The sequence below is a fragment of the Heterocephalus glaber genome, unplaced genomic scaffold (genome assembly GCF_053883595.1).
Source record: "Heterocephalus glaber isolate CG9 unplaced genomic scaffold, H.glaber_assembly_v1.0 deba00001805, whole genome shotgun sequence".
Classification (NCBI taxonomy): Eukaryota; Metazoa; Chordata; class Mammalia; order Rodentia; family Bathyergidae; genus Heterocephalus; species Heterocephalus glaber.
This window is the reverse complement of record NW_028258480.1, coordinates 1,975,412-1,987,994: the sequence shown is the minus strand read 5'-3', so window position 1 is coordinate 1,987,994 and position 12,583 is coordinate 1,975,412. Positions and strand designations below refer to the sequence as shown.

General features: G+C 42.2%; 1 protein-coding gene across 1 annotated transcript; it reads right to left on the bottom strand.

The window, feature by feature from the left end:
- Nucleotides 1–4,718: 4,718 nt before the first annotated feature.
- On the bottom strand, nucleotides 4,719–6,382 carry LOC101716845 (olfactory receptor 9I1). Its single transcript, XM_004869747.3, has one exon. It carries the CDS (start codon nucleotides 5,967–5,969, stop codon nucleotides 5,037–5,039), a length of 933 nt encoding a protein of 310 aa, XP_004869804.1. The 5' UTR covers nucleotides 5,970–6,382; the 3' UTR covers nucleotides 4,719–5,036.
- Between the last annotated feature and the right edge of the window lie 6,201 nt (nucleotides 6,383–12,583).

The window sequence follows — 12,583 nt, the reverse complement described above, 5'->3', positions numbered from 1 at the left end:
AAGTCATGCACTTCACCACGGACACAAAGGGGTGCCCTTCAGTCTAAGCACTCCTCTTGTCCAGACAGACATATGATGCTTGTGTATTTGGGGGACCTCAGAACCAATTATTTGGTTTTCCATTATTTCTTACGAAAAAAATACTGTACGTTCAGTTCTTGAACTTTTCGGTATTTGAACATAAATATGGAACAAATTGAGTTCAACAACTGAGGCATCATTGTAATTCCTCTGAGCTCTTAGTTCCAGTACCTCTGACTTAGGAAACTGCTCGCTTAGGTGGTAAGATTAATGTCTCTTTTTTCCGTAGCACTTAACACATTTTAACATACTACATCACCTACTATAGTATCCTCCTGTTTATTATATTCAGTGTTTCCATCTGTCACCTTCATGAGGATATAAGCTCCATATTTATTTTCTTCATTGATGTAGCCTCAGAACTGCTAGGACAGCATCCAGCATACAGCATCCACTCAATAGAGCCAATTTATTGAATTAATTAGTGAGTAAACGATTTTAATCTCTGTGCATAAGGAGTCCATAAAGCAACAGGTGTAGATGGTTCATTCTGCAATATCTTCTGGACAAGTTTTAAAACCCAAAAAAGCAAATTTAGCAAGGGAGAATAGAAAGACTTCACATATTCATTCCATCACAGAAAAAAGTACTTTTTATTGCCACTGCCAGCAATTTTTTTATTTTTATGTTTGCACTGTTACATTTCAAATAAGGACGAAGTTATGTTGAGAAACAGACACAATGTTCAACTATTTTCAGAAAACTTCATGACTTTTGAAGAAGAGATAAGTGGAAATAGCTGAGATTTTCTTTCCCAACAGGATTAAAGGACGAATGGTATCATGGCCACAAAGCATCTTGGTGTACATCACAGCCTCCCACACCCTCGGCGGGGAGGCCGGCTGCCTACTCCCTTTCAGCTTCTGTGCACTATCCCCAACCTCCCGGAGCTTCAGCCTACTGAACACGCTGTGTCTAAGCAGGATTCGGGAGAACAGATTGTTTGAGGTTTGGATTCAGCATCAGACAAAATGAGATTTGGAACCTCGTGCTGCTGCTGCCTTACCTTCTTTCAACTCCATCACCAGTAAAAATATTCTAATCAAAATGTTTCACTTCCTTTCTGCCCGCTACCCTCCTTGCTGCCAAAAACTTTGGGATGCTTAAGCATTTCTGTTCTTGTCAATGGCACATGGCTACGACAGTGCTTTCCTCTCCCTGTAGGCTATAAAAATAGATTGGAGTAAAGGAGAAAACGAAACAAAATCTGAGAAGTATTTCCGTCTGTCCTGTATTGTTCCTCATTAAAAAAAAAAAAAAAATGTGACTATTTTCTCTTATTGGTACTGTTCTGGCTCAGAGACCATATTCATACCCAGACATAAAAATAAATCTACAAATACACACTACTGGGCGTGGTGGTGCATGCCAGAGGGTCACTGCAAGTTTCAGGCCAGGCTGCTCTGCATAGAGAGGCCCCGTCCCCAAAAAATGTCCAATAAAATAAATAAATGCACACTTCTGCTGGGAGTCTAAGGTCATCTCTTGTATAGATTTTATTCCATCATTTCCCGTACACTTATGCCCTCATTCTGAGAATCCAGTTAATTGAGCTTTACATCCAGGCTTACTCATTCCAGTTAATGTGCATGAAAAGCAGAAATCCACAACCAAATGGTAGTGTTGCTCTAAGTGATGACAAGAACAGAGCACTTTGCCCTTGGTATATTGAGCTAACTAGGTCGTTTCAGAGTCTGAGGATCTACTTTCTTCATTTTTCCAGTGGCATTTTTCAGGAAATTGAAGCAAAAGTATTATAGCTACAAATTTATAATTCCAAAGCTCAGTTTCTAAAAGTAAAACAAAAACATCAAAAGTTGAGAAAGACAGAAAGCAAACAATTCCAAGATTACTGACTGCATTCTACTTCTAAAAGTTTATGTGTAAGGTCATTTTTTTAAAAGAGAGCTTTTTTCTTTTATTATAAGAAAGAGGACTTTAATGAAAACTTAGCACAGAACTTGATGCATATTAGGTAATTTATGGATGTTTTCATTCATTTACTAGTATACATAATTGGCAGAGAAACATAAATGCCATTCCCTCCAGTGCCTTTTACATTAATCAGAAACACTAAAATTTCACTTCGTTTTTATCCACTTGGCACATGATTGAAGCAATTACATATACACCCAATACTGTATATGTATCAAACATCATTAGTTTATAAGCAGGGTTGGTTGCTACTCACAGAACAGAAATGCGAAGAGCATGGTAGCTCCCACCAGCAGCAAAGAGCAAAGCCCTGTCTGACATTTTGCCCATTTCTTGTTTTTTTTCTTTATGTTTGTTTGGTACCGGGAATCGAACTCTGGACCTTGAGCTTGTGAGGCAGGCGGCGGCACCACTGAGCTAAATCCCCAGCCCTCTTTTTTTCTTTATTAAGGTATTTATTTATTATTGGCACATTTTAGGTGTACATTGTGGTCACATTCATCACTGGGAATCTGTACCTGTCCATGACAGATCTTGGTTCTTCTTTTCCTCCTTCCCCTGCACTCCCTTTCGCCACTGCCCCCGCCCCCCGACCCTTCCCTATTTACAAATGACTTTGTTTCTGTTTTTCCTTCTTTTCTCATCATTTTTTCTTTCCCTTCTTTCCTTTCCCCTACCCCTCCCACTTCCCCTTCCCCTTTGGACCTTTTCTTCCTATTTCACATTGTCTATTACACATTTTGGTCCTCATTTACACTTTCAGTTTCTCACACCAGAGAAACTGTTCGGTATGTACACGTGTGTGTCCTATTTATTTCACTTAAGACTGTGGCCTCAATATGCATCCATTTAGCTATAACTATCTCTAGTTTATCATTTTTATGGTTGAGTAGTACTCCATTTAAAAAAAAAATCTTCTCTATACAGTCACTAGTTGATGGGCATTTGGGCTGTTCTCAAGATTTTCCAAGCTGGGGTGCTCTAAGCATGGGTGCATATACATCACTTGCCCACTTCCCTTTTGATTTAAAGATTTTTCTTCATTTAAACACACAAGAATTCCTGCGAGAGGTGGTATCCTAAGCCAGCCTGTCATGTCCAGGAGGTTAGTAAAAATATGCTGGCCCCTTAAGGAGTGGGACAATTTTGATGAAGGGACAAGTGCAGTAGACCTTGGCACACCCAAGGAAACTTGCCGTTTATGGAAGGAAAGATGTGCCGAGGGGCAATGGGCATTCCTATGTCCCTGCTTTCAGCATCTTTCCAGGAACCACTCCCAAATGAACATCATGGCCATGCACCTGCTAGCTTTCTCTAGCCTGAGACAAATTCTAGAATGAAACAGACAGTATCGCTTAAAAATCAAATGTCATACACTGGCTTGCAGCAATTGTTTATTTTACAAAGTGAGTCTACATCCTTTCATCTCCACCACTTCCGGTCCCCTTTCTGCCTTGACGCTGCAGCCAAAGGGAATCTTTTAAAAATTCAGAGCTAACTATGTCATCACCTGCTCTTGGAATAAAGTCTACAAGTCCCTAAGCAAACTGCAAGGCGCTGTGCTCCAGTTTCTCCTGAATTCACCAGTTGCATCTCATAGGTAGCCCCCTGCACTCCTGCTATGGCCATTCTATCTTCCTTCTGCCACTAATGGTGTCCCATGTCTGCAGATCTTCTATCTAGAACAGTGTCCCCAGTGCACAATTCTCATACACTTACTCTTCAGGCTTCTGCTTAAATTTTAGTTCAGGGAAGCTTTTCTGGCCATGCCAAACTAGGTTAGAAAGCTATTAGACAATATAACAATTCCCTGTTTCCTCTTTTGTTCCATTTTCTAAAATTGTAAGAATAATATAATTATTAATTAATTACCCATATAGTGGTTTAATAGCTATCTATGCTCCAGGCTCTAATCTCCATGCAGAAGGAATCACATCTATCTTATTTATTACCCTGTTATGAGCCTAATATCATTCTGAGGCATAGTAGATACTGTAGTCCCTAAATATTTGCTGAATTGATAAATAAGATTGTGAGACCTCCAGGGAGATGTTGCCCAAGTGATATTTCTAGCAGAAATGGATTTCACTGAAAGGTGACAATCAGATTCAGTTATCCACCTTCTAGCAATAAAGTAAAAGTCCTAGAGGAGATGAAAGTGAAGAGCGGGCTTCCTCACTGGAGAACAGGAAATAACTCAAGTTAATTAAGGCAGAGGTCCATGAACAGTGCTTCTCACCTTTGGTGTGCAAGAAGTATTACAGAGTTACACATGTGATTCAGTTCAGCCCCACCTCAACATCAAATTGTTTCCAATAGCTAATGCAGGTCCTTACATCTTTTCTTCATCATACAGTGTCATATCTTCTGTCACCTTGGGAAGTAGACTAACATTTTCTAGTAGTACATTTTCCAGATCACATCTCCATTCCCCTCTTTATCTTTTTTTCTGTTTAGCTTCTTGTATTTTTCCATGCCCAATGTCTAACTTGAATATGACTGGATGTTAAGAAAAGTGTTTTTGGTAAAGGTTTATATCTACCCCACCATCCACAACAAAATAATTTACTTTCCCTTACTATGTAAAAAAAAAAAAAAAAAAAAAAAAAAGCTACTGTTTTGTAATTCTAGGCACAAAAAGTAACTTAGGAAAATGTAAAGTAACTGCTGAGAAAACAGTCAACAACACTCAGGAAGGGTCAGAAAAATAAATCTTACATTTTACAGCACGTTGTTATTTACAAAGCTCTCTGTTATTCCATCTCTCTTGATCCTAGCTAAAGAGCTCTTGACGTTTAACCATCCTGAGACAGATTTTTTTTCTGATGAGAAAACTGAGGAAGAGTATTTCTGGGTCAAGAGTCATAGAGCTAATAAAATTCTAGAATACAAATTACGTTTTCTGCCTCAGTATAGCTTTGTCATTGTGATATCTGGCTCATGTGGTAAAGAGACAAGACAAAAGCCAGAAGGATGACCCGCAGGGACTTCTGGACTAATGGATCTCAGTCTTACTCTGCTTAGGAAACCTTCATTCTTCTGAGAACTTTCTTCAAAGCTTCCTTCACGTCCTTGTTCCTCAGGCTGTAGATCACTGGGTTCAGCATGGGGATGACCATGGTGTAAAATACTGACACAATCTTGTCTTCCCAGAGGGATTTTCCCATGTTCCCTTTCAGGTACATAAATATGAGTGTCCCAAAGAAAAGAGCCACTGCAGTCATGTGGGAAGCACAGGTAGAAAAGGTCTTGGCTTTGCCACCTGCTGTACGAATCTTCAGAGTAGCTCGAATGATGAAGAGATAGGATATAAGAATCACTGAGATGCTGGTTGTGATTACCAAAAAAGCTAAGAGGAAGCTCACCTGCTCCCGTGATCGCGTGTCACTGCAGGCAAGTTTCAGCAGGGGTGGGAGGTCACAAAAGAAGAAGTCAATGTGGTTGGACCTACAGAAGGACATGGAGAAGGTGCACCCAGTGCGGACCACAGCATTCACCATGGCACCACCGTATGCCCCAGCCACCAGCCCCAGGCGGGTCTGTGGTGTCATAGCTGTGGCATAGAGGAGAGCGTTACACACAGCCATGTAGCGGTCATAGGCCATCACTGCCAGGAGAAAACACTCAGTGCTCGCATAGAGTGTGAAAAAAAAGAACTGCGTGGCACAGCGCTCGTAGGTGATGACCATCTTATCGGTCCCCAACGTCTCAAGCAACTGAGGGACAATAACAGATGAGTAGCAAATGTCCAGCAAGGAGAGGTGGCCAAGGAAGAAGTACATGGGTGTCTGCAGCCGGGGGTCACTCTGGATTAGTGTGATCATGCCCAGGTTGCCCCCAAGGGTAAAGAGGTAGAAGACCAGAAACACCACAAAGAGACTCAGCCACTGTGCTCCCTGGATCTGGAACCCCATCAGAACAAATTCCACCACTCTCGTGCCATTCTCTGCCATGAAGCCAACGTCACTGCTGAAATAAAAATACAGATAATAGAATCTCCTTGAAGGTCAGTTCAGATGACCATGGCTTGACTGTTGTTCAATAATAATGATCTTTTAGAATTATAAAGCACTTCATATCTTGCACAAACTTGATTTCACTTAATCTTTCAGAAACCCTTGGAAGCCAGTATTGCAAATCCCATTTTTGACCGAGCATCAGGGACAAAGCAGTGAGGTGAATCATTCAAAATTTCAGTCTAAATGGGCAAGGACAGAGCTGGAGCTTGGCTCCGTGGGTTTCTTCCAAACCTTGCAGACTCCTCATCAGAACCAGCACTTTGTTGGAGAAACCCTACCAGTGTAGCATTAGGGACTGGGCTTTGAAATCAGATATAGTTTTAATCCTTTCAGACCTTGAGCAAGCTAACTAACCTTTCTGAACCTCAGCCTCCTTGATTTCATGAGTTACAAATCCAAAGTCATAATATTATGGTGAAGAACATAATTTGCATACTGTACCTTACTCATTCACACTTAGAATTACTTTTTGTAAGTATGATATATATACACACAATGAAATACTATTCAGCTGTAAAAAGTAAGGAAATCTTGTTATTTTTGACCACAGGATTTAACCTGGAAGATAATATATAAAATGAAATAATACAGAAATAAAAAGACAAATACCAAAAACAAATACATTTGCACTCATACATGGAATCTAAAAATTTGAACACAGATAAATAGAAAACAACAGCAGTTACCAGGGATCAGAGTGGGAGGACTGGGAAGATGTCAGTTAGAGGATATGAAAGTTCAGTAAGTTCAAGAGATTTATTGTACAACATGTGACTATAGTTAATAAAAATGTACTGTAATCGCAAGGTCCCGAGTTTGATCCTCAGTACCAAAACAAAAAAAATGTACTGTATATTTCAAAATTGCTAAGAAAGATTTTCTGTCCACACCACACACAAAAAAAAGCAATAATAATAATGTGAGATGAGATACATGTGTTAATGAGCTTGGTTTAACCAATCCACAATATATACATATTTCAAAGCATCATTATGCACCATAAATATATACAATTGTCTTAGTCACTTTCTCTGCGAAATGCGATACCCAACAGCAGCAACTTAGCAGAAAAAGGGTTTCTTTTGGCCCACAGTTTTGGATGTTTCAGCCCTTGCATGGTCAGTGCCATTATGGAAGGGCCTGGTCCGAGGAAAGCTGTTCATATTGTGGCAGCCAGGAAGCAGAGAGGGAGGAGGAGCCGGAAGGGAGATGAGCACTTCCGGGTCACACCCAGTGACCTTTCTCTCCTCCCCAGACCCCGCCTCCTAACAGCACATTTAGCTCTGAACTCTTGAATCCATCCTTGAGTACAATGCTCGCGCTATCCACTCACTTCCAAAAGCCCCTCCCCTGAGCACAAGGCTTTAGGGGGTACAGTTCAGATCCAAACCAGAACACAATTTTCATGTGTCAATTAAAAATAAATAATGAAACCATAAAAATTATTTTTTTCTACCTTCTGGGATAATGTGAGTGACATGCTCTTAAACGCATTCTTAAATCTTATCTCCCAGTCTTCCATTCCCTGAGTTTCCAACATCAACTCTGCCTTCATTTGGGGTTGCACTTGATGAGCATATGAGCAGAACGAACTTAGGAGCTAGACTGAGAGCAAGAAAGGGTGAGCACCAGCAGAATCTCTTCAGCCTGTCGCCCTGCCAAATGGCTTCCTCCTCTCTCTTCCTGCCAAGTAGCATGGCCTTGTTTGTTTCCAAGTTCTCCTCTTATTCCCAAGGACCTGTCCCATTTTTTTAAATGCCAGATCATTATCAATCAGTGAATCAAGCCATTCTGGCATTAGCTTGCAAAGCTCATTAAGGGACAAAGCTGTCACACTGAGTTTAGGATTCTGATACAAATGGGATTCTTGCCAGGTGTTAGGACAATCCTGTCCCTGTGATTCTGGCTGCTAATAATTTGAGGCATTGAAAATATGGAATGTGAACCTCAAAGGTGATTCTACTTGTCCTCTTGGCATCCTTGAAACAAAAACTGAATTTAGAAGGATCTCATAGAACTTCAGATAAATAACAGTAAAATTTTGATCAGTGTTTGGCAAAAGCTGATCTAATGATGGAATAAAGGTCAGTATCTGATGGGGTATTTTTTCCTCCACTGAGTTCTTAATAGTATAAATATTTAGGTTGTTTTCCTATTTTTAGAGCCAAATCTTATCTTGTCCTTGGTCAATCTTGCTGTGTTCTTAAGGGTTCACACAAATCATCCTGACCAAAGAAACAGAGTCTGTCTTCACATATTTATTCAATAAGAATCTACTGAGAACTTACGGAGTATCAGGTATTCTCCTAGTTCCTTGGAACAAAGCAAACAACGATGCTTCTCCTCACGAAGTTATTTCATGGAGCCACGCAGGACAGTGTTTTAAAAAGAAGAAGAAATATGTGGTCTTCCATGATAGAAGATGGCGTTATGGGAAAAAATGCTGCCAGGTGTGGAGAGTTTAAACTGTCATAGTAAACAGAAGGTATTGAATAGGATCATCATAAACGCTTCATTAAAGTGGAACCTTTAGAAATGGTTAGGATTAAGTACCCTCATACATCTTTTACCCCAAAATCTTTAAAAATAATAATAATGTCACAAAATACAACAACAAACCCATCTATTAAAAAATGTGGAGTTTTTCAGGCCCTCTTGAGACACTTTCAGACAACTTTGTTCAAAAGTGTTATCCTCCTAATAAGAGAAGCCCCTGGGGCACTGGAAGTTCCATGATGTCTAGAACCACCCAGCACAAAGACAAGGCTTGAATCCCAGACACATGGCACCCTGGTGAGAAAACGGGCCCTGAAGACAGAGCCTGTTCCAGGTGCAGGCCCAGTCACTTCTATTTGTGTGACCTTGGACTGACTCCTCAACCTTCAGAGTCTCATTTTTCACACCTCTGCAGTTACAATGATAAAACTGCTGCACTGTGAGAGGTGAAAGATTTAATTCGTGGAAACACACACTGTGCCTAATACACAGCAAACCCCTGAAACATGAAATTGTTACAAGCATTTTTCAACCACTAGGTTGTTCAGTCATTCAAAAATCGAATTTCTCTCCACTTTATTGCTGAGTTAAATGAGGCTTAAAATGGTTAAGCCGCTTTCTTAAGAGCACACGGTTAATAAACAGCACCAGGGCTCTTGGCTCCAAATTCTCTGTGCTTTCCACGGACTTCCATCACCCATCACTTCAGCCCAAGAAGTGGACCCATTGCCCAGGCTCTGGAAGGCCCCACTGGGAATTCACAAGTTGGGAGACCCACTTCATTCCACCACCGCCCCAGGAGGCGCTCGAGTCTCTACTGGTGGGAGGGAGGTATTTTCTCAGAACAGCATATGGCATGGTGAAGGAACGGTGGTGTGTCACTGTGAGGCAGAGAGAATGTGTGGTAGGAAGGCTAGAAGTAGCATCCAGGGTCCAGGTGGCGCATCTTCCAGGTGACCCTGTGCCCTCACACAACACAGCTGCCCCAAAGAAGCTCAAATGCTGCTCCTGTTTTATAAGTGGGCTCCTCTTCCCTTCTCTTCTTAAAAATCCCACAAGAAGGGAAAGGAATATCTATGAATGGCATTGCATAAAATGAACAGGAGGCTACAGTTTGGACTGAGCCCCTACACCAGCCCAAAAGAGCAAACCCAGGTGGAGTCACTCATGCTGAAATCCCACATCACCAATCCAAATCTAAGTTGCTCACCTGACCTGAGAGGTCAGGGGAGAGGTAATAGTCAAACCCCCGAACAGTTTCCATTTCCAACAGTTCAGTTTCCATTGACATGATAAGGAAACCCCTTCTATTTTAACCTTTACAAGGAAAGTGACTTCAAAATGACCAGATTTTTATCCTGTTTCTTCTTTCTTCAGCCCTTTTCTGTCTGTAAAACCAGTCTCCTCTGCTGAACACATCGGAACTCTCGCTTTAATCTATAGAATGAGGTGTTGCCCAAGTCTAGAATCAAAAATAAAAGCCAACTTGAACTCTGAACTAAATGTTGTGACATCACCTTTTGGTAATACCGACAGCTGCTGCTGAGAGAGTGGTCAATGCTCGTGAAGTGCTGTTCCAGTTGCTCCATATATACCCCCTCACTGGCCTCCCAGCTCAGGCCATATTCTTATCACTCCTTTTTGTGGACTAGCAAATGGACTTGCAGAGATTAAATAACTTGGTTTAGGTAAATGCTAGGCAGGAATTTGAGTCACACGCGCGCACACACACACACACACACACACACACACATTCACACCCCTGGGACTGTCATACCCCAGGATCACCATTCTAACCACTTTGTATGATCGTAATGAGAGCGTGTAATGACACTGATTTATGCCCCGGACTTTTCTAATGGCTTTACATGCATTACCCTCTTAACACTTGGCCAAAGACTAGACTAACATCAGTTAAATCAAGTTTGGCAAATGGCCCCAATGCTGAGCTGGAAGCCCGACACGTGCTCCCTGCTTGTAGTGTCACATTTAGTCTGCAGAGATGGGGAGTAGAAGAGGGGCTCGAGGACAGCCCTGGGATGCACTCTAATGAGGTGTCTTCACCCACAAAAGAGCATCTCCTCCAGCACAGATTTCAGTTGCAAGACAGAAGTCACTAACCCTGGCTCCTTAAAACCATCTGCCTGCAGATAACCTTGCCTGGTCCAACTCTCATTCCTCATTTTTAATTCATTTTACTTTGCTCTGTGTTGTGCGTTTTTATAAACCACTTTAAATCTCCTCTGGAAAGAAGTATTGATGAATAACTAAATATAAAATAAAATTGCCTGCTTGCTAGATGCCAAGATAATCAAAATAATTACCCCTATCAGCACCAGGCCAATAACAATGCTGCCAAAGGACTTTGCCAGCTGGGACCTGGAGTGACAGTGCACGAAGCGTGGCTCAGCCTAAATCAGACAGGTCTGTGGAAGGGTCGGGGAGAGAGGCAGATGCTCAGGGGAGAAAATGGAAACTCAAGGGACAGCTCCGGCTCTGAGATACCGCAGCCGGCTCGAAATCTCCAATCCAAACCCAACATGGTGACCTGGTCTTCACTGTGAGACAGTGACCATTGTGGAGGAGGGCAGGCGAGGGCTTCCTAACTCACAGCAGGCCTGAACGTGAGCCTTCTCAGCATCAACTGTGTCCATTTCACAACGGGCAGAGGAAAACTTTAAAGAAAACCAAGATTGCCCAATGGTGGCTGCTCTACAGAAAACCAACAGAGAGCGTTTCTCTCCAAGAACCACCACCTTGCCGTGGGATGCATTGTTTAAATTCCTAAACTAGTCCAGAATAATTGATGATTCTAGATAGAACGACCAGTCAATTTCCTCATGATTAATATTGGGAAAAAAACAAACAACAACTCGGCAAAGTCTCCCGGTGGGGAGAAGAAGCATGGATCTGCATGGCCTCGGGGGAAACAACTGGGTCCCAAGTGATTATGATAAACCGAGGTTCTGGGACAGTGCGTACAGAACGCTGAAGCAGCAGATTCTTGCTCCTGAAGCCCACAAAATACTTGAAATTGCTGAATAGCTGAAAGGATGCCCTGGGAGAAAGTGAGTGCTGAATACCACCCTGAGGCCAGTGGCCTCCATCGTACTGAGCACAGCAGCAGCACTGCATGTTCTCAGGGAGCTGTTCTCTAGCCTGATCGGGCCCAGAAACACTTCGAGTCTGGAGAATCTTCTCATAGGAGGCCTCAGGAACGCGGGGCCGGCCTTCCCCACACTGGGCAGGCCTGCCCAAGGCTGACGGCCAACAGGGCCCAGACCTAGGATATGCAACCCTCACACATTCAAAGCTAAAGGAGAAAGACCACAGCACTGTCTGTCCTTTGAGATTATTAATGCTCCCCTAAACCTCCTCGGATTCTCACAGAACAAATGCGGGTTTCAGATGAGAAAAAAGTCCAGCAAGCTTTAACAGGCTCCATTTGTCATCATACAGCAGAGAAATCTCTTGGTAAGAAATATGAGGCTACTGTGGATCAGACGAGAAAAATGTATAGGAAGCTAATTCTAAAAGTAGAGAGGTATGCACTTGCAAGGACTTGCTCTAAGTGCCTGAGATAAACTTTATAATAGAACACACCATGGGAACTGCATCGCCATAGATCCGAAGCATGCTTAGACAGCTTAACAAAACTAATCCACTTAGACCCTCCAGCTCAGGTTTAGTTAGTTTTAAATGGTGAAGTATAAAGGTTGTGTGAGGTTCCTAACGTTAGGTAGTCAGTGTTCTCAGCTAGAATTATGTGACCCAAAAAATGTGAATAAAATCTACAGCTGTTTGCTCCAAGCAGTATGCTGGACACTGGAGGTGTCATGATAAATATGTACAATTAAATGAACAGGGGTGGTGATTATTCTCCCTCTGGCCCTATAAACAAACTGGCATCTCATGCCTACGCTGGCTTAAAGGGGAAAGACTGGGACAGAATGAAGTGCAGTGTGTTTCTGCTGCCACCCAACGTGCAGGGTAGATGCGGCTCTTCAGGATGTTTGCGTGATGAGAAACTACAACTACTCCTCCCTCCACAC

Coding starts and splice junctions, on each gene's coding strand:
- LOC101716845 (XM_004869747.3), bottom strand. CDS start 5,969: ATGGCAGAGAATGGCACGAGAGTGGTGGAATTTGTTCTGATGGGGTTC.